This window comes from Dipodomys merriami, unplaced genomic scaffold (assembly GCF_024711535.1).
Source record: "Dipodomys merriami isolate MVZ:Mamm:240054 unplaced genomic scaffold, mDipMer1.0.p SCAF_783, whole genome shotgun sequence".
Lineage (NCBI taxonomy): Eukaryota > Metazoa > Chordata > Mammalia > Rodentia > Heteromyidae > Dipodomys > Dipodomys merriami.
Window position 1 is genome coordinate 206,280 of NW_027206383.1, and position 25,109 is coordinate 231,388.

The following is a 25,109-nucleotide window of genomic DNA, read 5'->3' on the forward strand; positions in this document are numbered from 1 at the left end:
CCGCTCTTGAGATGTGCAGTCCTCACCCCCATGCCACCTGGACAGGATTTCTACTCATCAGAGGGCGGACGCGGAACAGCTTCGGCCCTTTCCCATCCGCTCCTCTCACCACATGAGAACGTAGGGCCCAGGCAACTGAACACAAAGCCTGCCAGTGCCTTGGGCCTTGGTGTCCAGATCTGGAGCAGTATTTCCTCCTCTACAACACTTCCTTTGTATATTAAGGCAGATTGTATATTCTGAACCCTTGGAGCTGGTTGTGGAGCCTGTGTACCCAGACAAGCTGCCCATGCTCCTAGGACCCTCTGAGACGTATGCTCTGTACAGTGACATGTCCACAATGCTGTTCGGATAATGCTGACAGCCTCTGGCTGCTGCCCTTGGCTGCTTCTTCCCCTAAGACTTAGCAGGAAGAGAAAGGCATATAGGATGTCCAATAAGCCTGTTCTCCAAACAGGGTTTCTGAGATGAGCACGAGACACAGATAAGTTCTTGCCAATATGAAGATTTGTCCACCCTGACTGCTTCCGAATCTCTCCTTCGTGTAGTGGTGCTCAGCAGGGCAAGCGTGTGAAGGGGGTAGGCCCAGCGAGCGGGCGACCCCAGCACCACACAGGCTCCCAGGCATCGCAGCCATCAGTGGGCGAGTGGGTGACCCCAGCACCACACAGGCCGCCAGGCATCACAGCCATCAGGGGCGGCCCCAGCACCACACAGGCTGCCAGGCATCGCAGCCATGAGTGGGTGAGTGGGCGACCCCAGCACCACACAGGCTCCCAGGCATCGCAGCCATCAGGGGCGGGTCTCTGTGACCTGCCTTCCTCCACCTTTCGACCACAACCCACCACATGGTCTTAAATCAGGATTTTCCCTCCACAGGGATAACTAAGGGACTCCGCTCCGTGTGGATAGGTCAGAAACAGATCATCTGAGTGTCAGAGCTACTCTTGCACAGATGCGCACACACCTGCACACAAATATACTCCACATACATATGCTGTAATGCATGCATAGCACACATGTGCATGTACATGTGTCACACTAAACACACTGCTGCATATGTGCACAGTGCACATGAACATATAAGGCATTTGTGTGAGGGTCCCACAGGCTCTTCTTTGCCTAGAACTCTCACCCTTCCTATCAGAGCCCAGCTACAGACACGCATGTCCTGGGCTCTTGGCTGACGCAGGGCCTGGGGCGCTAGCGCACCCTCTGGTCATCTGCCTGCCGTGGACCACCCAGCTGCCTTTTATTCCTCACACTGGGTACCTCTAGAGCCATCTCTGCAGGAAAGGTGTCCTTCTTGGTCCTGGGTGTGGCTCAAGTGGTATAGCACTTGCTTAGCAAATGGGCAATCCTGGGCTGGACCCCCAATATAGCATAAAAGGGTGGCCTTTTCTTGTTGGGAGCTGATTCTTTCCTTGTGAAAGATTTCACCCATTAGGCCTGAACTGTGAGGTTCAGGCTCTCTTACCTGTGAAAGGTCCCACCTCCCTGGTAAGAGGAAGCTGTGCACACATGGCTGTGCAGAGGGTATTTTATAGGGACTAAAGTGTGTCCTGCATGTCCAGTTCTCCCAGAAGTGAGACGCGAGAGAGCCACAGCCCAGCTAAACATGCTGCTCACCTCCCTGCACTGTGCCTGCAGCCAGCACAGCCCTAACTCTGAGCAACTAGTGCTGGGCCCAAGGCAGTGAACAGGGCCCGAAGGGGCTGGCTTCGCACTGGGTCAGAAGGCTGGAGGGGCCCCAGGACGTGGGAAGGAGGCCTGTCCATGCTCATGGCCCTGCTGGGGGGAGGGGACAGGGTGGTGGGGAGCTTGCCTATCCCAGGCAAACAGACATGTTTCAAGGAAGGAGACATCTCTGAAGTGGCCCTAGGGGGATCATAGCTTATTTTGGGCAGGGACCCTGAGATGGGTGTGAGATGTGACTTCGAGTGGGGGGGTAGGGGTATGGCCCCTCCCTCACACAGGGACTTCTCTGGGAAACTGGACTGGGTTTGGCCAACGGCACACCGATCCTTCTTAAGCTTGTGATGCACCATGACAGAGATGCTGGGCCTTTCCTGTGTACCTGATCACATCAGGTAGAGAGGAGACACGCACTGGAGCCACTGTGCACGGGGCGCAGCGTGGGGAGGGAGGCCCTCCTTCAGGCCCGAGTCTCCAGGACAGAGCGGGCGTTCCATGTGGAGAACACACCCGCCCAGTACCCCAGGGCTTCACTCTTTGCATGGGGTTCCCCGGGAGGTTTCTGGTGACTGGCTTTGTCAGGGAGCCCGATATTGTGTCAGGTCTGATGTCCACCCCAAACCAGCCAGGTGAGCCTCAGTAGTAGGCATGAGTCGTACCTCTGTGTGTCCCCAGGTCCAAGAGGCAGCCTCGACCCTAGAAGGCCTGGCTGGCACCAGCTGTCCTTCTCTGTTGCAGGACGACCATCTGGACTCACCGCGTCCACTTCCTGGAGGAGCAGGCCCTACCTCGCTGGGCCTCCTTCACCATCTGGAATGCAGGCAAGCAGGGACGCAGGCTGTACCGCAGCCTGACTGCCGCCAACCAGCGCAAGGTGAGCCTGTCCTTCCCCGCCCTCCCCGGCAGCACAGAACAGGCCCTGGAGCTGCTGGCCTTGCTCATCCAGGTGGCCGCCTTCTGTGACGTGGACAAGAACAAGATCCAGAAGGGCTTCTACTGCTACGAGGAGGCACAGGTGTGTGGGCTCACCACTCCTGGAGGGTTCAGTGCTGTGGGAGACTCGCCTGTGTGACTCACAGGGCTGGGTGTCCTGTCAGCCCACCACCGCTGGTTCTACAGCGCAAGATTGCTCAAGACCCCCGTCCTCCACCTTGAGTGCTTCAGGGACCCTCTATCATGAGGCGCCTGAGTGACCCTGGCTGGCACATCTTCCCTCCAGGAAAGGCCCAAGCCTCAGATCCCCATCCTGCACTTCCGGGATGCACGGCCACCCTTTGTCATCTGTGTGAAGCTGGTGAGTGTTGGATACGGCTGCCGGGCTCCTGGATGGCAGGCTTGGGGCGTCTTCCTCCCTGACTCTGTGCCTGGGGCATGGCTCCAGCTGCTCAGCTATGGACGTGGGACATACCGCCCAGCTGTTGCTGCCTGGGCAGGCCCCCGGGGGTCCTGGTCCCCAGGCCCTGGGCTCCACGACACAGCGGCAGCACGCCTCTGGCCACAGGCAGTTGCTGTCGGCTCCTGACCCTGCCCTGACGTGTAGTTGTTAGTCTGCTCTGCACACAGGTCCACAAGTAGGTCAGGTGTGGCAGACACAGCTTCCCTGGGTACTCTGCTCTTCACAGATTTCTTTTTGTTCCAGTTCAGGACTTGAACTAAGGGCCTATGCTAGCACTTCACCAGTTAAGCCGCAGCTCTACTTCCTACCTTTTCGGTGGCTACTTGGAAATAGAGTCTGATGGACTCTCCTGCCTGATTCTCCGCTCTCAGCCTCCTGAATAGCTAGGATTACATGCAGATGTCTCTTCACAGCTTCTAGTGCAGCAGCTACTGCTTTTATAATGTCATTTTAGTGTCCTACGTAGGAAGTTATTTTCCACACCTAACCTCGTTTATCAATACAAAATGTTTTTTGCATTGGAGCCAAAATTTTCCCCTTCCATTTAGACATCAAATTGTCCCAACCTCACCTACTGAGAAACTGCTTTTCTGATAAGGAACATCACCACTATGCTGGCTGGGTCACAAGGTCTGTCATGGACTCTGGTCTGGACCAGTCCTGTACCTCATGTATCAGTATCGTGATTCACTGAGGGCCGTACCGTGGCAGCAGGCTGATCTTCCTTATTCTAGAATTCTCTCTTTTTCTTTTCGGTCATGGGGCTTGAACTCTGGGCCTGGGCGCTGTCCCTGCGCTCTTCAGCTCAAGGTGAGCGCTTTACCGCTTGAGCCACAGCGCCACTTCCGGTTTTATTGGAGATGAATCTCACGGACTTTCCTGACCAGGCTGGCTTTGAACCGCGATCCTCAGATCTCAGCCTCCTGAGTAGCCAGGATGACAGGCGTGAGCCACCGGTGCCTGGCCTCTCTCTCTTTTAAATTGGTTTATTGTGAACCATAACAGTGCAGAACGTGGCCCGCAGCTCAGGTCTGGCCCTCCGCCTGTTTTGCAGATAGTTTTGTTAGAGCCCAGGGACATGAACCCCTGAGCCGTGTGTGAGCCCCCGGCCCCTGCTGTTCTGGGCAGAGGGCTCACTGAGCAGCGCTGCCCGGGAAGGGGCCCCTGCAGCAGGGAGACACAGCACCCACCTTCGCAGGCTGCTTTTGGCGGTCATCACAGCACAGGGCACATCCATCTCCCTGACCACACAGTGGGAAGTGGTGTCAGGCTCATCGCTCAGCACATCTGACTGTAGGTCACATCAGTGTCAGGGACCAGGCCTGCTCCCCTCCCGAGAGGAAGTGCCTGCTGCGGGAGTGGCAAGCGTCTAACAGCAGAAGCTCCTCCCTGGGGGGCCACAGGCCGGACCCTCAGCTCACGCCCACCCCCTCCCACCTCTGTGTGTGACTCCGAGTCAGGCTCTCCTTGTCTACTAGACTGTCTTCTGGAAAGTTCTCTGCCCCTCTGGATGCCACTCCATCTTGGCTTTGAGTCTCACAGATGCCTCCATTTGGTGGCTGCCATCTCATTCAGTCTCGTTTAAGAAGGTGCCCCGCCCAGTGTCCTCTGCAGGCGGGTTGGGGAGGTGAGGTGTGAGCCAGTGGACAGAAGAGCTTTCCTCCAAGAGTTTCTGGCCACAGTTCACTGGAGACAGCATTGTGACGAGGAGGCAAGGCCAGGTCCGGCCAGGACGCCTGTCCACCATTGCTCAGCTCTTCCTTCCAGAGCTGCGTCCTCTCTGGTTAAACCTGCTGGAAGAATTGCCATGCACAGGACAAGATGAAGTGTGTGGGGTCCCAGGGTCACAGCACTGGCTCTGCTGTGGGACAGGTGTGACGGCGGAAAGGGGGCCCCAGAAATAGGGGAGGAGCGCAGGTCAGCCCCAAACAGCTGGTGGGGCCGTCAGCTGTCTTGTTTGGAGGCCGCTGCCAGACCAGGCATCCCCAGCCCCCGCCAGTGTCCGTGCTAGAACCTAGTATCAGCAGCCACACGCCGCCTCTGGCCCGTCTCCTATTAACAGGAGCCAAGTTCAGTGTACGTGACAGGCACAGGTGACCCCAAACCCAAGCCCTCACTGTAGCCCCTGCAGGAGCCCCAGGGAACAACTTGATCTCCCCAACAGGATCTCACTGGGGGCGCGTTTGAGGACAACCTGAAGTCACTGCACCTGCAGGAAGGCCGGGACTTCCTCCACTTCAGCTGAGTCTGAGGCAGCGGCCACCCCAGGTGGGTCTCGGAGTGTCACTCGCGTCTCAGCAACAACGCTGTCTTTCTGCTTCCCTTGGCCTCTCCCTGCACACTCCACATGCTCAGCCCTTCTTTTATACGTTCAGTGTCAGAGTCCCTCCCACACCCCTCGGATGGACGCCTGGGCTGTGCTTCACCAGACTTCTACAATGCATCATGCGCTGTTTGTACTACAGTTCTTTTATACTTTTTTAAAGTCTGTGTTATTGCCAGGCACCGGTGGCTTACGCCTGTCATCTAGCTACTCAGGAGGCTGAGGTCTAAGGACTGCGGTTCAAAGCCAGCCCAGGCAGGAAGGTCTGTCTGTGAGACTCTTATCTCCAATAAACCACCAGAAAACCGGAAGTTTCAGGCTGGCCTTGAACCATGATCTTCCTGTCTCTACCTCCTGAATGTTCCACTGTGCCAGCTGCTTTGTTTGCTTACTTATTAAAACCAGTCTCCTCATACAGATCCTCCCAGGTGTATGCCACTGCCCAGCCCAACCTTGGTGCCTGCCACGGCAGGTCCGGGGAGGACACTGTCCCGTCCCCCCCGCTCTCCGCATCCAGGCAGCTCCCCTTTACCAGCACTGCCTGAGCTTCTCAAACATGTGGAATAAGCGTCTCCTACATCAAAGGCTGTGTGTGGTTTTGCCAGCTGCAAAAGGTGCATTTTCTCAGCTGTCTTTCTTTGTGCATTTTGTGTGCACTTCTGAGCCCGCAAGCCTTTACCCTTTACTTTTTTTTTTCCTCTTGAGTATTGGGATTTGAACTCAGGGCTTCATATTTGCTAAGCAAGTGCTCTACTGCTTGAACCATGCCCCAGCCCTTTTTGCTTTCTTATTTTTCTCTCGTAGAGTCTTGCATTTTTTGCCTAGGCTGGTCTCAGAACTTGTCATCTTCCCACTGTCTACCTTCCAAGTCACTGGGATTACAAGAGAGTGCCACAGTACTCTCTCCTGGACCTGAAATCAGGCTTTTTAATGGGGACGTTCCAAGTGTGCGAACACACTGCCACTGTTGTAAATTCGCAGTGGCGTTGCCCCGCTTTTGCTGTCAGGCTTCGGTGGTGTCTGTGTCTGTTAGGCCTCTCTAGTGCACACTGGCCCCGCTCAGGATGGCCCTGGGCAGGTCAGCAGCTGGGCACACTCATGGCTGGATTCTCTCGCCTTAGAACTCAGGACCTGAGACGCCTTCCTGCATGTCTGTCCACCAGAAGGAATTCCACATACCAAGGGGCCACATTTAGCTATCAAGCTTTTTGTTCACTAGTCTTTACTGCTCTCTTGTCAGTGAGACTAACGGGATCTCCCCCTCTGTGGTTTTTAGCTGAGGACAGGTGTGCACCAGGACACATCTGGTAATGCCTGGATACTTCTGAGTGTCCAGGACGCTGCTAAGCATGCTACAATGCAAAGAATTAAGAAAACACCATGAGCCGGGTGCCGGTGGCTCACGCCTGTCATCCTAGCTACTTGGGAGGCCGAGATCTGAGGATCACAGTTCAGAGCCAGCTGGGCAGGAAAATCCAAGGCTCTTTAATTAACCAACAGAAAAATGGAGGTGAAGCTGTGGTTCAAAGAGGTAGAGAGAAAAAGCTCATGGACAGCACCCAGGTCCTGAGTTTAAGCCCCATGGGAAGGAAGGGTGGGCAGGCGGGCAGGCGGGCAGCATGAGTTGGAAAAGCCCTGCTCTCCTGAAAGACTATTCTGTCCTTTCTCGAGCCATTCTGAGGAGCTCTGGACTTCCCACGACACTCAGGGAAGCCGGACCTGGCCCTGACCCCAGCCCAGCCAGAAACGCTTCAGAATGTATATGTATGTGGACCCACACAGGCGGCTTTCACGGGGGTCCTCTTGGGGCTTGGGCTTGCTTTTGGTTCTGGAACTTGAACTTAGGGCTTTGCCTTACTGAGCAGGCCCTCTACCCGAGCCCTTCTTTGTAATTGTCATGTTGAAGTGGTGTTACTTTTTGCCTAGGCCCATGCGTGGGCCCCAGTCCACCTACTTTACTATTCCTGTCACAGCTGGGACAGGATCCACCACCGTGCCCAACTTCTTCCGTGATGAACACAGCTGAATGACAGGCATTTGACACCACACTCACAGTTGAGAAGAGTAGCAATCACTGCGTCTCACTGGGCTCACTTTAAACGTGATCCTCAGCTTAACCCGGCATGTCCCTTCCCCAGCGCGTCAGTGTGTCAAAGATGCTTAACATTTTCCCTCAGCTAAACCTCCATCTTACTCCTTCCCTCAGCCTCCCTGCCCTGGCACAGCTCTGCGTCCCTGTGGTCGTCCACTGGGACGGCCACACCTAACTGCACAGAGCGCTGTTCTGAGACCCCTCCTAGCCTAGCTTGTTTCCAGCTGTTCCTTTGGGTGGCCTCTTCTGATTCTACATAGTCGTGTGTAACTTGTACCCAATCTACACTGACCTTTTTCTCTATTCCTTCTCTCATTTTCTGTTACTAAGAGCTCTTTGCTATTGTCTAATCTGACCATTTCTACTCCTTTGCTGGGTGGGTTTGTGTGTGTGTGTGTGTGTGCACACGCACGTGCAACCACTCCTGGGTCTTGAACTCAGAGCCTGGACACTGTCCCTGAGTTCTGCTCAAAGTTAGTGCTCTATCACTTCAGCTCTACTTCCAGCTTTTTTTTTTTTTCTTTCACTGGTCCTGCAGCTTGAACTCTGGGCCTGGGCGCTGTCCCTGAACGCTTCAGTTCAAGGCAAGCGCTCTACCACTGGAGCCACAGCACCACCTCTGTTTTCCAGTGGTTAATTGGAGATAAGAGTCTCACAGACTTTCCTGCCTGGGCTGGCTTTGAACCATGAGCCTCCCAAGTAGCTGGGATTATAGGTGCGAGCCACCAGCACCCAATCCCCTGAGCTTCTAGCACTCTACCACATGAGCCACAGTTCCACTTCTGGCTTTTTCTGTGTATGTGGCACTGAGTAATCAACCTCAGGGCTTCATGAATGCTAGGCAAGCACTCTACCACTGAGCCACAGTCACAGCCCCACTTCTAGCTTTTGTAGTGGTTAGTTGGAGATATAAGTCTCATGTCCTTTCTTGCCCGGGTGATCTCAGATCTCCGCCTCCTGAGGAGTACAGACATGAGCCACCAGCTCCAAGTTCTATCTCCTTTGCTTAAAAAAAACCAAAAACCCCAACAAAACACACATGTAATTGTGTGCCGGGAATGACCCGCAGAGTGAGGCTGTGGCTTCTGTGTCTGTGTGTTCTCTACAGAGGAGCCCAGGCCCGAGGAGACTAGCCACCTCTGGAGCGTGGGCTCAGGCGCTATGCAGAGGTCTGGGAGGTGTGGTATGGTGTGGCTGTGGTCTGCGGACCACTCGGCTCTCCTGGACGGGGGTACGGCCGTCTGACGTCCATTGCCATGGTGTGTGGGTCTCCCAGTGGCTTTGGGCTGGCACCTTTCGTGCTGTCAGTGTGAGACGCAGGCCCCAGGCCCCCTCGGTGTGTGGACTTGGGGCCAGCTCTCCTCTGGCCGGGCCTGTTTTCTTCTCTGCCACAGGCTCCTACCCCCACGTCAAGAACTTCCCCAGAAGACGCCCTGCTGTGCCACCCACTGTCTGTCCTGGCAGCCATCAGTGTGGACACCGTCTGTTGCCACCACGGTCCATGCTGTCCAAGTCCATCCTGGCTGCCGTCCCCGGAACAGGCTCAGACCCCGGCTGCAAGAACCAGGGTCTGACGAGGGTGGGAGCCGCCTGCCAGGTGACACCAGTGTGCCAGGGCATCGCCGACGCCTTGTGTGGTAAACTGACCGTGCTCCGTGCCTCAGAAGGCCTCTCGGGAGCAGTGAGGGTTCCCTGTTTTTAATGAACACTTTGCTTTCTTTTCCTCAGCAGTCACCTGCTCTGTCCTAGCAGGAAGGACAGCAGACCCTCACATGTGGCGTAGCTGTGCCTGGCCACGTGGGGCCCGGACCATGTCCTCAGCCCATCGTTCATCTGGGACAGGAACCTACCAGCTGCCACCAAGCATGTGATGCGACTGGAGCAAAGGAAGAGCCAAAACCCGGCTCGGGACAGGACGGAGGCCACTGGCCTGATGTCTGGTGGCTTACTCCAGCCCTGGAGGGTGACCCCACGGAGCCACGCTTGTCAGGCCTGGCCAGCTCGCCTAGGTCAAGTGACTGGACATACTTGGCTTTCCCAGAGGGCTGGGTGTCAAACGGCCTGCCTCAGTCCTGGGCTCCCAGCTCCGCTGATCTTGCTCCTATGTGGGTAGCATCTCCAATTCTGCTCCCACCATCCCTGTGTCTGACCTGCGTTGCCCAGAGACGAGATGCCCTTGGCTCCATGGCCTGCCCCAGTAGCAGGTCTGAGCAGGAGGAGCTGGAGGCCCAGTATCCACATTGCATAGCCTTAAGTGTCTTCAGGGCCAAAACGGTGCACTGAACAACATGGGAGTCACTACTGTCTCACAAGAGGACACACGGATTCAGACCCCGTAAAGCGATCAGGCTGCTCGCCCGGCCGTCAGTGCCCCCTAAACAGGACAGCAGCCACACCCTGCCCACAGCCCAGTGACAGCACCTGCCCATCCGACAACACCCACACGCATCTCTCAGTGCCTGCGCCAGCCCTGCCCGGCCTCCAGAGCTGAGGCCGAAGCCTCCTGCAGAAAGGGGCCGAGTCCCTCCGTCCCACGATGAGTCTCAACCCCCTCACACATCAGCCTCAGAGACAGGCATGCGTGGGCACATGATTTTATGGGAAATGCATCTGTGGGAACAGCACAAGCAGCTCAGGCCTCGTGGTCTAGAGCACAGTGCAGTGGCCGCTGTTAGGCACTGGCTTTCTCCATGTTCCAGGGTGCAAGGCAACCAACACAGCCAGCAGGTTGAGGGCTCAGTTCCCAGGACCAGCCTCAGCAGCAGCACACTGTAAGAGAGACCGCAGGGTCAGGGAGATCTGCCCCCTCTGGATTTAGGCCGGGAGGGTGGTAACGGGTAGCCGGGCCCCCTGCCACACGGCGGGGGGAGGACTGGGAACCTCCCGGCCCAGGCAGGGGCACTCACGCTGGGTGTCAGAGTCGGGGCAGCGGCACGGGTCTGTTACCTTGGGTACCAGCTGAGGTCTGGGCACAGCGAGGAGGTCACACAGGTGATTCCGCCGCTCCCTCACCACGGCCAGCTTGGCATCCCTGAGGGAGGACGTGTGGGACTCAGCCTGCACGGGCCTCGGCACGGTAGCTGCATCGTGCAGGCTCCACCGCTCCAGACCAGATGCCCAAGGCGGACGCGGGGAGCCCAGCCAGACACAGCGTGGGGAACCCCCGGCTCTGCTCAGAGGGCTTCAGAACCCGCACTCTCTCCGGTACCGACTGACTACTGAGCAAAGCCATGCTTCTGTGATGAGGTCTCTGAATTCCCTGGCAGGAAAGAGCTCCCGCATCTAGCTCTCCCTCCACAGGGGTTGGTCCTACCAAGCACTGCTGACTGACATCTGTCCCTTCCCTGCATTTTCTTAAGCTATTTCAGCGTTGACCCAGAGTGTGACCTCTGAAACCTGTTCCCCAGCGCCCCAGGACCCTCACAGAGGGAAACAGGGATGGCAGCTGGGGTCACCTGAGTGTGCCAGAGCCTGCACCTGCCCAGGACCGGTGGTGCCCACCTGTCCTGCCTAGAGCCAGCAGCTTTCTCTGCTTTTCTGAAGCCCGACATCCCAGTGCCCCCCGGGGGGAGGGGTGGTCCTTAGCCACAGCAGAGCCTGACTGGCATTACAGGAAGAGAACTGCAACAAGCTTCTGACAGGCAGGGGTCTGAACCACTCACGGCCAGCTACTGGGAGAAAACTGTATGCCGAATGTCTTCCTGCTCCAAGCCCGGGAGGTGCCGGGCTTTCCCCCGCTCCCCTTTGGAGCTATGGGGAAAGATGAGCATCACTGGGTCAGAGCCCACTCACCAGGCCGTGTCACTGAGCACAAGCATGACCTCGTCCACGACGTCATCTGCCACCACGTTGCTGTAGGTGAGCACCATCTCATAGATCTGGCTTGCTGCCGACTTCCGGACCTGCAGCAGGGAGAGACTTACCAGGAGGAGGAAATGGCACCATCCAGGGAGTCGGTGTGCCTCAACAGAGCTGGCCTTGGACCCTGGCTACCGAAGGACGTGTGGTAGAGGGAAGGATGAGAACTAGGCACGGTGGCGCCCACCCGGCGGCAGCTCGCCAGCCGGCGGCAGCTCGCCCGCTCTGCTAGCTCTTGCCTGCCATTTCTCACGGTCCCAAGTAGAATGAGTGGGCACACCACCGTTCCACCTGGAAACCACTCCTACCTTTTGGGAAAACACCGTCTCTGGGTGATTAAAGGTTAACGGGAAAAAGGAATCCTGAGAAATTTAACCCTAGGTAAAAGCTGGGTCTCGATGTGTGGCGGTATCCACTGGGACGGGCCTTCAGCCTGGGATGCTTCGGGGTCCGGGGGCTGGGCTGGCAGGCCACACTCTCAGCAGCACCCTTCTGTCCACATAAACACAGTGCAGCTGACCCCCAACCTGGGGTGGCCCAGCCGTGGGGCTCCTCTCCACTTCAGAGCCACCTGCGTCAACACAGCCCGCATCTGCGTAGGCCGCTGGTGTGGCCCACGGTCCAGGCACACGCTCTCCACGGGGAGAGTGGGCAGAGCTCCCGTGGCCCACGGTCCAGGCACACGCTCTCCACGGGGAATGGGTGGCAGAGCTCCTGTGGCCCATGATCCAGGCACACGCTCTCCACGGGGAATGGGTGGCAGAGCTCCCGTGGCCCACGGTCCAGGCACACGCTCTCCACGGGGAATGGGTGGCAGAGCTCCCGTGGCCCACGATCCAGGCACACGCTCTCCACGGGGAATGGGTGACAGAGCTCCCGTGGCCCACGGTCCAGGCACACGCTCTCCACGGGGAATGGGTGGCAGAGCTCCCGTGGCCCACGATCCAGGCACACGCTCTCCACGGGGAATGGGTGGCAGAGCTGATGTGACCCACGATCCAGGCAGACACTCACCACAGGGAATGAGTGGCAGAGGAGGAGCAAGAGCTGCAGAAGGACCTTGTTCCTCACGTCGCCGTGGAACTGCACCATCCCACAGAGCCTGCAGAAAACCCACCAGGGTGATCAGAGGTTGCACAGATGTCACACAGCCAGCTCACAGGCTGAGTGCACAGACCCAGGAGCACACGGCCCAGAGCTCCATGCGCGCATGAGTTTACACACATGCACACAATGATGGGCATGCCTCTGGGTACACACTTCTGTACACACGTGTGCCATGTGAACCAGTGTGTGTGCATACCAGACAGGGAAGCAGCCCCTGAGTCAGGGAGACATCTCAGAGGGGATCAGCAACAGCCTACCCCACCCGTGGTGACCCTCTGGCCCTTGGGAACCTGTGGAACCACTGAGGCACTGGCCACTGGTCAGCGTGACCTGGTAGACCATCTGAGCCCTGCAGATCAAAGCCTGAAAAACACCCAGTGCGCGGGTGGGCGGGCTGCACACGTCAGGACAGCACTGAGCACGCCCCGCTCTGCTGGGCACAGTCCGAGCCTTCTGCTGGCCCCGTAAGTTACTGCCGTCTTACGTGCACAGCTGGTTTTGGAGCCATGCAGCCCCCTCAGAGGCCGACGGGCCAGGGGCATGTAGAACTCACACTGCAATGCTCGAGCGCAGTTTCTGGATGTCTTTGGACTTCTTGATCTCCTCCTTACAAAGTGCAAGCAGCCGTACACAGAAGGGGTGGCTGTAAGAAGAACAGGTTATTCTGGAGTACAGCCGCCACGACCAAGGAACAACATCCAGCCAGGTGACAGGAACTGGCTCTGCGGTCCCGCATGCCTGGAGGGCAGATGCCCGCTGGGCCCCTGCCGACGAGCCGCCGCCACCCTCGTCAGCCAGTGCTCACCGCACGGCAGGCGGACCTCAGCATGGCTTCCATGTGGGCACAGACGCTCGGGTGGCTGTGGCTGACTGAGACCGTGCGGTGTGCCCTTCTGTCTACCTCCACCCGCCAGGGACTGTGGCACAGCGTCCATGACAGCCACCCCCACCACGCCCAGCCCAAGGGGGCACCGCGGTCCCCTGGCAGAGCACCCAGAGGTCCCTCTGCAGACCCTGAAAGGCTTGTCGGGGCAGAGTGGCCGTCACGCTGCTGAGGGCCGTGGGCACCCTGGTACCTACCTACCTAATGCCCGGCACAGCCACTGTCCAACCCCTAACCCAAGCTTCCCAGGGCTCTGTCAGGGCCTTTCTGCACCCCAGCCCCTCGGCTGCCAGGGACCCTACGGTTTCCCAGGCCAGCAGTATTCCGAACACACGGTATTCCAGCTCAGCTGCGTCTCAGGGGAGCTCTGAACAGGGCCTCATGCACCTCAGCCCAGGAGGTATCTTTTCCACTGTTTGTTTTGTTTTTATGTCCTACTGGGGCTTACGCTCTCTCCCCGGCCCACCTCCTGTGGACTGCTATACACTTGAGCCATGCCTCCATTTCAGCTTTTTGCTATTTGGAGATAAGAGCCCCAGCGAGCTCAGAACCATGATCCTCAGCCTCCTGAGTAGCTAGGGTTATATGTGTCAGCCATGGGCACCCAGGGTGTTTTAAATTTTTTAAACCAAGAAAAGACATATTTAAATTCACTTTTCCCTCCACGTGCTAGTCCTGGGGCTTGAACTCCAAGCCTGGGCACTGTCCTGTCCCTAAGCTAGCACTCTAACTCTGAAGCCACAACTCCTCTTCTGGCCTTTTGTCTGTCTTTCTCTCTCCCTCTCTCTCTCTCTCCCTCCCCACTCTCTGTTTTTGGTTGTTAGCTGGATATTGGTCTCACAGACTTTCCAGTCTGGGCTGACTTTAAATTGTGATCCTTGATCCTGAGATCTCAGCCTCCTGAGTAGCTAAGATTACAGGCGTGAGCCACTGGCGCCCAGTACATTAAATTCTTACATCTGTAGCCAAGCTGGGTAGGCCCATGAGTGCAAAAACTTCTCCAATGAAGTTGCTAGATTACCAAGCATCCAAGACATCCAGCAAAAATGGAGACTGAACTAAATTCCTAAGAAAGCAGGCTTTGAAGAAGCCCAAAGCCATCGCCAGCCCTGGGTGAACAACACGTGCAGGGATCTGGGGAAGACGCCAGCCCTGGTTGTGCAACACACGCAGGGATCTGGGGCAGACGCCAGCCCTGGGTGTACAACACGCACAGGGCATCTGGGCCAGACGCCAGCCCTACGTGTACAACACGCACAGGGCATCTGGGCCAGACGCCAGCCCTGGGTGTACAACACATGCGTGGGCATCTGGGGCAGACGCCAGCCCTGCGTGTGCAACACATGCGTGGGCATCTGGGCCAGACGCCAGCCCTGCGTGTACAACACGCACAGGGCATCTGGGGCAGACGCCAGCCCTGGGTGTACAACACGCACAGGGCATCTGGGGCAGACGCCAGCCCTGGGTGTGCAACACGCACAGGGCATCTGGGGCAGACGCCAGCCCTGGGTGTACAACACGCACAGGGCATCTGGGGCAGACGCCAGCCCTGGGTGTGCAACACGCACAGGGCATCTGGGGCAGAGCAACAGAGGCACCGGTGCCCCCAGGCCTTGAAGGCTCATCTGAGTTCTCATCCGCCTGCAAACACGGGCACACCACTCCAAGCCAGAGAAAGAGCCACCCAAGAGGTGACAGGCAAACTCTCCACAGCTCCCTAGTGTGGGCAGAAAAATCGGAAATGAGATGATTTGGCGGTGGGAAAACCCAGCTGCCATGGTGCCACTTGACCGTTCAAAAGCAGTCAGAGGGAGGCCTGCTCCCCGGTAACAGTGTGCCCGTGGGGGCCCGAGAACCTCACGGAACACAGAAGGACCCAGCGTCTGGGGTCTCGAGGAAAGGAGCACATTTGCTGACAAAGCCAGCCCCACACCCAAGCCGTGTCAGCGCTCAAGGGCAGGACGCAGCCACCGGAGGCCCCGTGGCCCTAGGCCGGGCTTGCCCGGCTCCACAGGCACAGGGGCTGCACCCAGGCGCTGCAGCCTCCCACCGCCTGCTCCCGTACCTCCCCTCCGCCACGCAGCCGGGGGCTCTGACGTCTCAGCCTCCAGTGCACCCAGAGTGGCCCAGACGGAGAGCCCTGGCCAACAGGCTACCTCCCTGCCCAAGTCTACCTCCACCTTAATGGGAAGTGCCTGTCTACCTGACAAAACTGACTCCAGTGCCCTTGGGAATCATAGGAGTACTTGGTCTTTAAGATGTGAGCTGGTTGCATCCCAGCTCTTCTGGAGCCTGAGGCGCAGGCTTGTGAACTCAAGGCCAGCCTAGGCAGCACGGCAAGATTCTGTGTCAAAATGTGAACAGCCAGGCTCACACCTGTCATCCTAGCTACTCAGAAGGCCGAGATCTGAGGATCATGTTTTGAAACAAGCCTGGGCAGGAAAGTCCATGAGACTCTGATCTCTAATTAACCACTAGAAAACCAGAAATGGTGCACTGACTCAAGGGGTACAGCACTAGCCTTCAGCAAAAGAGCTCAGGGACAAAGCCCAGGCCCCGAGTTCAAGCCCCAAAACTAACAGAACACACAAACAAATATGAGTAAGACTAAACCATGGGTGACAGGGGCGTTACCAACCAGCAAGCCCTGAAGAGATCTTACTTTTCCTCAGTGGTGAAAATGTCAAAGCACCCATTGGCCAGCATTTGGTCCAACATCTTCAGCAGTGATACAGATACCCTGAGGGAGAATACAGCAAGCGTGGTAAGGCCCCCAGGGGCAGACGGAGGCCCCAGGGCTTCCGGACACACTTCACGTGTAGCTTCCTGGTGAGGGCTACCACCAGTTCCTGTACATACTACAATGCTGAGGTCAAAAGTGCTGCTTCTCAGAGACCTGCTCCAACTTGAGGCTGCCACCTGCCCTCTGGAGCCGTCCTGCCCCCACACAGAAACATCCATTTTTCTACCAAAAGAGCCGGTGGGAAGAGGGCCCAGAGGAGGTGAAGGCCCGGCCCAGGGGCGGGCGGGGCCGCCAGCGAGCCTACTGCAGCCCTGCCCTGGGGCTCTGGAGACAGGCGCCACCTACCGGTCATTCAGAAGGTTGTCCTCAAAGACGCGCAGGATGCTCTCAGCAAAGGCCCCCAGGGCTTGTGGGTCTCTCTGAATCCCCTTCATGTACTCAAAGAGGCTCTGAGTGGAATGCCTGACCTGTAACACCAAGAAGCTACAGGTAAAGACAAAGCTGACTGGCAGTGACTGATGGTTACATGACTGCCACCAAGCTGAAATGACCCTGGTCTACAAAGACAAGAGCATCCTGCAGGTGCTCAGTGGCCAGAGGCCCACACTGGGTCAGAACCTAGACAGCAGCAGCACGGCCAGAGCCCAGCTCTGCCCCCCCCCCACCTTCACAAGGAGGAGGAGAGCAGACAGACAGACAGGCAGAGGAGGAGGAGGAGGAGAGCAGACATGCAGAGGAGGAGGAGAGCAGACAGACATGCAGAGAAGGAGGAGGAGAGCAGACAGACATGCAGAGGAGGAGGAGGAGAGCAGACAGACATGCAGAGGAGGAGGAGGAGGAGGCAGACATGCAGAGGAGGAGGAGGAGAGCAGACAGACATGCAGAGGAGGAGGAGGAGAGCAGACAGACATGCAGAGGAGTAGGAGGAGGAGAGCAGACAGACATGCAGAGGAGTAGGAGGAGGAGAGCAGACAGACAGGCAGAGGAGGAGGAGGAGAGCAGACAGACAGACATGCAGAGGAGTAGGAGGAGGAGAGCAGACAGACATGCAGAGGAGGAGGAGGAGAGCAGAGACATGCAGAGGAGGAGGAGGAGAGCAGACAGACAGACAGGCAGAGGAGGAGGAGGAGGAGAGCAGACATGCAGAGGAGGAGGAGGAGAGCAGACAGACATGCAGAGAAGGAGGAGGAGAGCAGACAGACATGCAGAGGAGGAGGAGGAGAGCAGACAGACATGCAGAGGAGTAGGAGGAGGAGAGCAGACAGACATGCAGAGGAGTAGGAGGAGGAGAGCAGACAGACATGCAGAGGAGGAGGAGGAGAGCAGACAGACAGACATGCAGAGGAGTAGGAGGAGGAGAGCAGACAGACAGACATGCAGAGGAGGAGGAGGAGAGCAGACAGACATGCAGAGGAGGAGGAGGAGAGCAGACAGACAGACAGGCAGAGGAGGAGGAGGAGAGCAGACAGACAGACAGGCAGAGGAGGAGGAGGAGAGCAGACAGACAGACAGGCAGAGGAGGAGGAGGAGAGCAGACAGACAGGCAGAGGAGGAGGAGGAGAGCAGACAGACAGGCAGAGGAGGAGGAGGAGAGCAGACAGACAGACAGGCAGAGGAGGAGGAGGAGGAGGAGAGCTGGCAGACATGCAGAGGAGGAGGAGAGCAGACAGACATGCAGAGGAGGAGGAGGAGGAGAGCAGACAGACAGACATGCAGAGGAGAACAGAGTTCGGGAATGAGTGTAAAATCTCCTCAGTGCTCAGGGTGTGTGGCAGAAACGGATCAGACAGATTGAAGCCAGCAACTGGTGGATGGAAGCAGTCCTAGCCTTCTCTGCAACCTTATTTCAAATTTCCATAAGAAAAAACAATTGCTCTTCATAGAGTTGGAATCGTCGGCTACAAAGTTAAGTACTCATTTACAATGACACCAAAATTTCAGCATTTTAGAGAAACAAGACCCTAACTAGTCCTGTGTCCTGCCTTTCAAGCAACATGTCCACCAGCATCGAGGCCACCAGAGGCCAAAAGCATGGATGCCACTCTACCTACAGAGGTAACCCACAGTGGGCCCAGGGCTGCGGCCCCAGAACACAACCATCTTTACTGAAAATGCAGGCTCTGCCTTTCCCAGGCTCAGCCACACAAGAGCTGGTTTCCAGAGCCCCTCAGGACATGGGCAAGAAGCTGGACTCAACCACAGCCAAATGACAGCAGGAGTGGAGAAAGGCAGGGAGAGAGGCCAACCCCAGGGAGACAGGCACTGGCCCGGCGGCCATGCAGCCTTCCTGCTAAGAACACACGCACTGCCCGAGGCGGGGCCAAGCTCGCACCCGCCACACCCGTCCCCCTCACCGTAGATTCTGTCAAGCCGCCCACAGACACTGCCAGCCCCAGCAGCACGTGGTAGCGGTAGGTGGGCAGCCCCAGGAGCCGGGTGATGAGAGGGAAGGCCTGCGAAGGGGCATTCCAGTTCACAGAGGCCATGGCGGACCTGAAAGAAGTGGCGTTCCTCAGGGTGCTTCGAGGACCCTGGGTGAGGGGTGGCAGGGCGCCCAGCAGTGCCTACCTGGGAAACAGCGCCTCCAGCTCTCCGCGGTGGGGCACATGGGGGACGGGGGGGCTGTCAAAATGCAGGAGCGTCACAAACACATGGGCGGCATGAGCACGAACCCGGTCAATCTTCTCGCTGGCCTGCCGGGCGAGCGAGCACATAAAGCTCTCACACCTAAGGGTGAACAGCGGGAGCCCATCAGCATGCCAGGCCTGCCGCCGCATCCCGGAGCCACGGCACGGAAGGCTGCCGAGGCCTTGGGAAGGAAGAAGTCAGAGATAAAAGACGGATGGGTCCGCGGCTGGAGGGGAGCAGGAAGGGATGGAAAGTCAGGCTAAGAAGAGAGCACAGAACAAAATGAAGTAAAGGAAAGACAGGAGAAGAGGAGGGGTCCAGAGCGGTCAGGAACTGAAGACCAGACACTGACAGGCAGAACCCAGGGCCGTGGTGAAAAGCCCCCGCTGTAAGGACGGCTGGGGTAACGGCAGCCCGTCCTCGAAGGAGCCCAGCGGCGGTCCCGGCCCGCCCGCCCGCCAGCGCTGTGCGAGGCCATCCCCACGGGCAGGGCAGGCCCACAGGCGGTGGGGGTCAGGAAAGCAGCCTGAGAGGCCCATCCCAGAAGACGCACGGGTGCCCACGGGGCGCTGTCCAGGCTGGCCTGGCCAGTACTCACACAGGGGCCTCAAGCAGGGGGGGCTGGACCTGCACCAACAGGAGCACCAGGTCCAGTATGCCGGTCATGGCCGCCTCACGGACACTGCAAGACAAGGACACACGGCGAGGGTCAGCGTGGGACGGGACTCCGCTGTGCCCACCCAGCCACCCCACGGGCTGACAGCAGGCAGAACAGGCCCCCCGTGGGAGGAAGTTCCCAAGAACCGCCCAGGCTCCCCACGCTCCGTGGCAATGGCCGGGAGAGCTGCCGGCCACACACAGGCTCCGTCCCAGGGTGAGTTTCGGAGATTACAGAAATCCCACTTCAGTAGAAAGTGTCAGCGAAACCCAGGGCGAGCCGCTGGCAGGCTTCATGTTCTGTCTCATGCACTGCAGCAAGCAAGAGGCTTCATGCTTCACGCCTGCAGAGCCTGGACGAGTCCCAACAGAGCCGTGAGTGCACACACAGGCAAAACACCACTTCCCACGCTGCACGAGCTAAGGCCAGCCCCACAGGGTCTCCCCACAAAGGCTGGGCCCCTGACAGCCACATGGAACGGGCATGGCTGGCCTGCCAGATGCTAACGGGAAGGCCGGAGAGCAGGCCGGTGGGACGCTGCGGCCATGCTGCAGGTATGACGGGCGGGCGGGGCAGAAAACAGCCACAGGACCCCTACTAACCCCCCCACCCCGATGTCTGAGAGGACTCCAGGGTTAGCGAAGCCAGCACCTAACCACAGGACCCCTACTAACCCCCCCACCCCGATGTCTGAGAGGACTCCAGGGTTAGTGAAGCCAGCACCTAACCACAGGACCCCTACTAACCCCCCCCACCCCGATGTCTGAGAGGACTCCAGGGTTAGTGAAGTTAGCAGAGCTCACTTCTAACTGGACTGTAAAGGTGACGTACAGAGGTTGCAGGTGAAAGGGACAGGTCATGGGTACATTTCCTTGTCAGCAGTGTCGCCCCCCTCTCATTCTCTCAGGTTTTCTCTTGACTTGACACCCCTGAAGTTACACAGATCACTTCTAACATAGTGTCGAGTGGGTTTCGCTGCTGAATTCATTCACCCTTTGTCCCGTGTCTGTGCTTTCCCTTCCACTCTCCAGATAAACTCATGCACAAGACAAAGGGCACAGAAATTTTAAAAACAGCCACAGAAGAGAATAAACCAAAGGAAAAAAGGGGAGGAGGAGAAGGGGGAGAGGAGGAGGGGGAGGGGGAGGAGGGAGAAGAGGGGGAGGAGGGGGGGGCAGGAGGAGGAGGGGGGGCAGGAGGAGGAGGGGGGAGGAGGAGGAGGAGGAGGGGGGAGGAGGGGAGGAGAAGGAGGGGAAGAGGAGGAGGGGAAGAGGAGGAGGGGAGGAGGAGGAGGGGAGGAGAAGGAGGGGAGGAGGGGGAGAGGAGGAGGAGGGGGAAGAGGGGGAGGAGGAGGGGGAGGCAGGAGGAGGAGGGGGAGGCAGGAGGAGGAGGGGGGGCAGGAGGAGGAGGAGGGGGAAGAGGGGGAGGAGGAGGGGGAGGCAGGAGGAGGAGGGGGAGGCAGGAGGAGGAGGGGGGGCAGGAGGAGGAGGGGGGAGGAGGAGGAGGAGGAGGGGGGCAGGAGGAGGAGGGGGGAGGAGGAGGAGGAGGAGGAGGGGGGAGGAGGAGGGGAGGAGAAGGAGGGGAGGAGGAGGAGGGGAGGAGGAGGAGGGGAAGGAGGGGAGGAGGCAGAGGGGAGGAAGAGGAGGAGGGGAGGAAGAGGAGGAGGGGAGGAGGGGGAGGAGGGCAGGAGGAGGAGGGGAGGAGGGCAGGAGGAGGAGGGGAGGAGGGGGAAGGGGGGCAGGAGGAGGTGGGGCAGGAGGAGGGGGGGCAGGAGGAGGAGGGGGGAGGAGGAGGAGGGGAGGAGAAGGAGGGGAGGGGGAGGAGGAGGGGAGGAGGAGGGGAGGAGGAGGAGGGAAAGAAGAGGAGGAGGGGAGGAGGAGGGGGAGGAGGGCAGGAGGAGGAGGAGAGGAGGGCAGGGGGAGGAGGGGGAAGAGGGGGAGGAGGGGGGGCAGGAGGAGGGGAGAAGGAGGAGGGGGAGGAAGAGGAGGAGGGGAGGAAGAGGAGGAGGGAAGGAGGAGGAGGGGGAGGAGGAGGAGGGGAGGAAGAGGAGGAGGGTAGGAGAGGGGGGAGGAGGGAGAGGAGGGGAGGAGGGCAGGAGGAGGGGAAGAGGAGGAGGAGGAGGGGAGGAGGGGGAGGAGGAGGAGGAACCCCATGTCTTGGGGTTCATTTTGATAAGCATTATTTTATTTGACCTTATGCACATAGTGAGCCTTATAATCCTCTCCTAAGAATACCCTCCTTTGTTCTCACTGTGTGAGAACAAATCTTTAGATTGCTGGTTAATCATATCCAGGTGTAATTATTTGTCTTTTACTATCACTGGGTTTACTTGTATATTTATAGGCACATTCTAGTTATTACAAATGAGGGAAACCATACATCCTGTTTCTTTGGGTCTGACTTACTTCGCTTAGTATGTTTTCCAAATCTTTCCATCTCCTTACAAAGGGGGCAATATCATTCTTTCTGATGGAAGCATAGAATCCCACTATATATACATATCACAAATTCTTGATCCGTTCATCCACTAAAGGGCATCTGAGTTGGTTCTTGGCTTGGTAAACAATACTGCAATGAACATGGTTGTGCTGGTAGCTTTAGTGTTTGCGGTCAATTGGACAGATGCCTAGAAATGAGATTGCTGGGTCATAGGGAAATTCTATGTTTAGTCTTTTTTTTTTTTTTTTTTTTTTTTTGGTCTGGTTGTGGGGCCTGAACACTGTCCCTCAGCTCTTCAGCTCAAGGCTAGCGCTCTACCACTTGAGCCACAGCGCCACTTCTGGCTTTTTTTTCTTTTTGCTTAGGTGGTGCTGAGGAATCGAACCCAGGGCCTCATGCATGCAAGGCAAGCACTCTACCACTGAGCTACTTTCCCAGCCCCTATGTTTAGTCTTTTGAGGAACCTCCATACTGCTTTCCAGAGCGGTTGAACAAGCTGACATTCCCGCCAACAGTATAGTAGCATTCCCTTTTGGCCACACCCCAGAGAGCAACTGTTGTTGTTAGTTTTCTTGATAATGGCCATTCTAACTGGGGTGAGGTAGAATCTCAATGTTGATTTTGCATTTCTTATATGGCCAGATGATGACAAACATCCTTTCACATGTATAACGGCTATTCTTATTTCTTCTTCGGAGAAGTCTCTCTTTAAGTCTTTAGCCCATTTACTAATTGGGTTGTCCCTTTGGGGAGGTTCAATTTTTTGAGCTCTGAGTATATTTTAGATATGAGGCCCTTGTCTGATGCATAGCTAATAAAGATCTTCTCCCATTCTGTGGGCTTTCTATTTATCTTGCTAGCTAATGTCATTTGCCATGCAGAAACTGTTCATTTTGATGTGATTTCGTTTATTCAGTCTTTCTGATTTGTTGTGATTCTGGATCTTTTTTTTTTTTGGGGGGGGGGGGGGAAGGAGTAGTCACGGGCTTGAACTCTGGGCCTGGGCGCTGTCCCTCAGATCTTCAGCTCAAGGCAAGTGCTCTACCACTTAAGCCACAGCACCACTTCTGGTTTTCTGGTGGTTAATTGGAAATAAGAGTCTCACGAACTTTCCTGCCAAGGCTAATCCTCAGATCTCAGCCTCATGAGTAGCTAGGATTACAGGCGTGAGCTACCGGCACCCAGCTGATTCTGGATTAGTTAATAAGTTTCAACCTGTAACTAGGAGCCTTAGTATTTCCCCTATTCCTTCCTGTAATATTTTCAGGGTACCTGTTCTTACATTGAGGACTCTGATCTTTTTGGAGTTGATTCTGGTGCAGGGAGATACATTAGTATCTAATTTCAGTTTTCTGCATCTGTATAGCCAATTCTTCCAGCACCATTTGTTGAAGAGTTTTCTTTCTGTGTTTTCTGCTCCCTTATCAAATGTTAGGTGCCAGTAAGTCTGAGGGCTCATTTCTGGGTCTTCTCCTCCATTAGTCCTCAAGTCGATGCTTGTGCCAGCACCAAGCTGGTTTTATAACATCATTATAATAAGAGTTGCACTGTCCTGCTAAGGACTGTTTTTGCAATTTGGGTGTTCTATTATTCCATATGAATTTTTGGATTGCTTCTTCTATATCACTGGAAAATGTTGTTGGGATGTTGATGGATACTGCATTTGAATTGAATTTGGGTATTGAATTTATAGATAGCTTTGAAGAAACCAAACCAAAAAAACTGAACAAAACAGACAGAGCGTTAGGACCTCTCTCTTTAGTGTGTGCTGAGTGTCTAGAGCATTAGGACCTCTCTCTCTAGTGTGTGCTGAGTGTCTAGAGCATTAGGACCTCTCTCTCTAGTGTGTGCTGAGTGTCTAGAGCATTAGGACCTCTCTCTCTAGTGTGTGCTGAGTGTCTAGAGCATTAGGACCTCTCTCTCTAGTGTGTGCTGAGTGTCTAGAGCATTAGGACCTCTCTCTCTCTAGTGTGTGCTGAGTGTCTAGGTTGCCAAGGCTTCTACCGTGAAAGCAAGGTGAGAGGGTAAGGAAGAACAATCAAGTACAGAAATAAGGCCCAGGATGGCTGCAGTGCCCAGGATGGCTGCAGTGGCTCATGCCTGTACTCCTCACTACTTAGGAGATGGAGAATGGCAAGATCTCGGTTCAAGGCCAGCCCAGGCCAAAAGACCCTACCTAAACAAAAATGCTGGCCACGGTGGCATACTTGCCATCCCAGTTATGCGGGAAGGGGAGTGAGGGGTTATAGTTTAGGCCAGCCAGACAAAAAAAATTAAGGTAACTACAATTTAAATAACTAAATCCAAAAGGTCTGCAGGCACAGCTCGGGTATAGAGTGCCTGACTGGCAAGCACACGGCCCTGAGTTTAAATGCTAGGACTGAAAAACAAACAACAGCAGCAACCACAAAAATAAGGCTCAAACAACCCATACATAGAGTGATGCCCTTCTTTCTTTTCTATTAACCTTCAATCACCAGAAAGCCAGCTTCCTTCCTATTGTCCTGTAAGAACACTGCTCAGTCTCCAAGAAAACACAAGAGATGCATGGCGCGCGCACACACACATGCACACGCACATAGAGACACACAGAGAGATAGACACACACACATGCACACGCACACAGAGACACAGAGACAGACACACACACACATGCACACGCACACAGAGACACAGAGACAGATACACACACACATGCACACGCACACAGAGACAGACACATTCACACACATGCACACAGACACACAGAGACAGACACACACACACATGCACACACACAGAGACAGAGACAGATACACACACATGCACACGCACACAGACACATAGAGACAGACACACACACATGCACACACACAGAGACAGACACACACACACATGCACACACACAGAGACAGATACACACACACATGCACACGCACACAGACACATAGAGACAGAGACAGATACACACACATGCACACGCACACAGAGACACACAGAGACAGATACACAGAGACAGAGACACACAGAGACAGAGACATACACACACATGCACATGCACACAGAGACACACAGAGACAGATACACACACACATGCACACGCACACATAGACAGAGACAGATACACACACACATGCACATGCACACAGAGAGAGACACACACGCACACACACAGAGACACACAGAGACAGATACATACACACACATGCACACGCACAGAGACAGACACACACAGAGACAGAGACACACACAGAAACACACAGACACACACACACACACACACAGAACAATCTGGAATCAAGGCAACT

The 25,109-nt window shown here is 56.3% G+C and overlaps 2 protein-coding genes across 12 annotated transcripts in view; one reads left to right on the forward strand and one right to left on the reverse strand.

Moving 5' to 3' along the window:
* Window positions 1–25,109, forward strand: part of LOC138818857 (queuosine-tRNA galactosyltransferase) — a 98,786-nt gene that overhangs the window by 51,955 nt on the left and 21,722 nt on the right. For 2 of the 11 annotated variants that reach the window (XM_070010000.1, XM_070010004.1), the window contains 4 exons: window positions 2,434–2,569; window positions 2,642–2,710; window positions 2,915–2,989; window positions 5,256–10,094. In XM_070010000.1, the coding sequence (XP_069866101.1) occupies window positions 2,434–2,569; window positions 2,642–2,710; window positions 2,915–2,989; window positions 5,256–5,336 (361 nt within the window). In that variant the 3' untranslated portion in view covers window positions 5,337–10,094. Of the gene's footprint in view, window positions 1–2,433; window positions 2,570–2,641; window positions 2,711–2,792; window positions 2,990–5,255; window positions 10,095–25,109 lie in introns of those variants that run through there. The other 9 variants (XR_011369235.1, XR_011369236.1, XR_011369237.1 and 6 more) reach the window with 9 other exon arrangements.
* The window catches only part of LOC138818856 (tubulin-specific chaperone D-like), a 147,913-nt gene continuing 132,888 nt past the window's right edge, over window positions 10,085–25,109 (reverse strand). The window contains exons 30-39 of the mRNA XM_070009999.1: window positions 19,324–19,407; window positions 18,666–18,824; window positions 18,452–18,590; window positions 16,443–16,564; window positions 16,017–16,094; window positions 13,025–13,114; window positions 12,379–12,466; window positions 11,299–11,408; window positions 10,453–10,537; window positions 10,085–10,275 (exon numbers count right to left, since the gene is read on the reverse strand). Coding sequence (XP_069866100.1) covers window positions 10,243–10,275; window positions 10,453–10,537; window positions 11,299–11,408; window positions 12,379–12,466; window positions 13,025–13,114; window positions 16,017–16,094; window positions 16,443–16,564; window positions 18,452–18,590; window positions 18,666–18,824; window positions 19,324–19,407 — 988 coding nt within the window. The 3' untranslated portion in view covers window positions 10,085–10,242. The remainder of the gene's footprint in view (window positions 10,276–10,452; window positions 10,538–11,298; window positions 11,409–12,378; window positions 12,467–13,024; window positions 13,115–16,016; window positions 16,095–16,442; window positions 16,565–18,451; window positions 18,591–18,665; window positions 18,825–19,323; window positions 19,408–25,109) is intronic.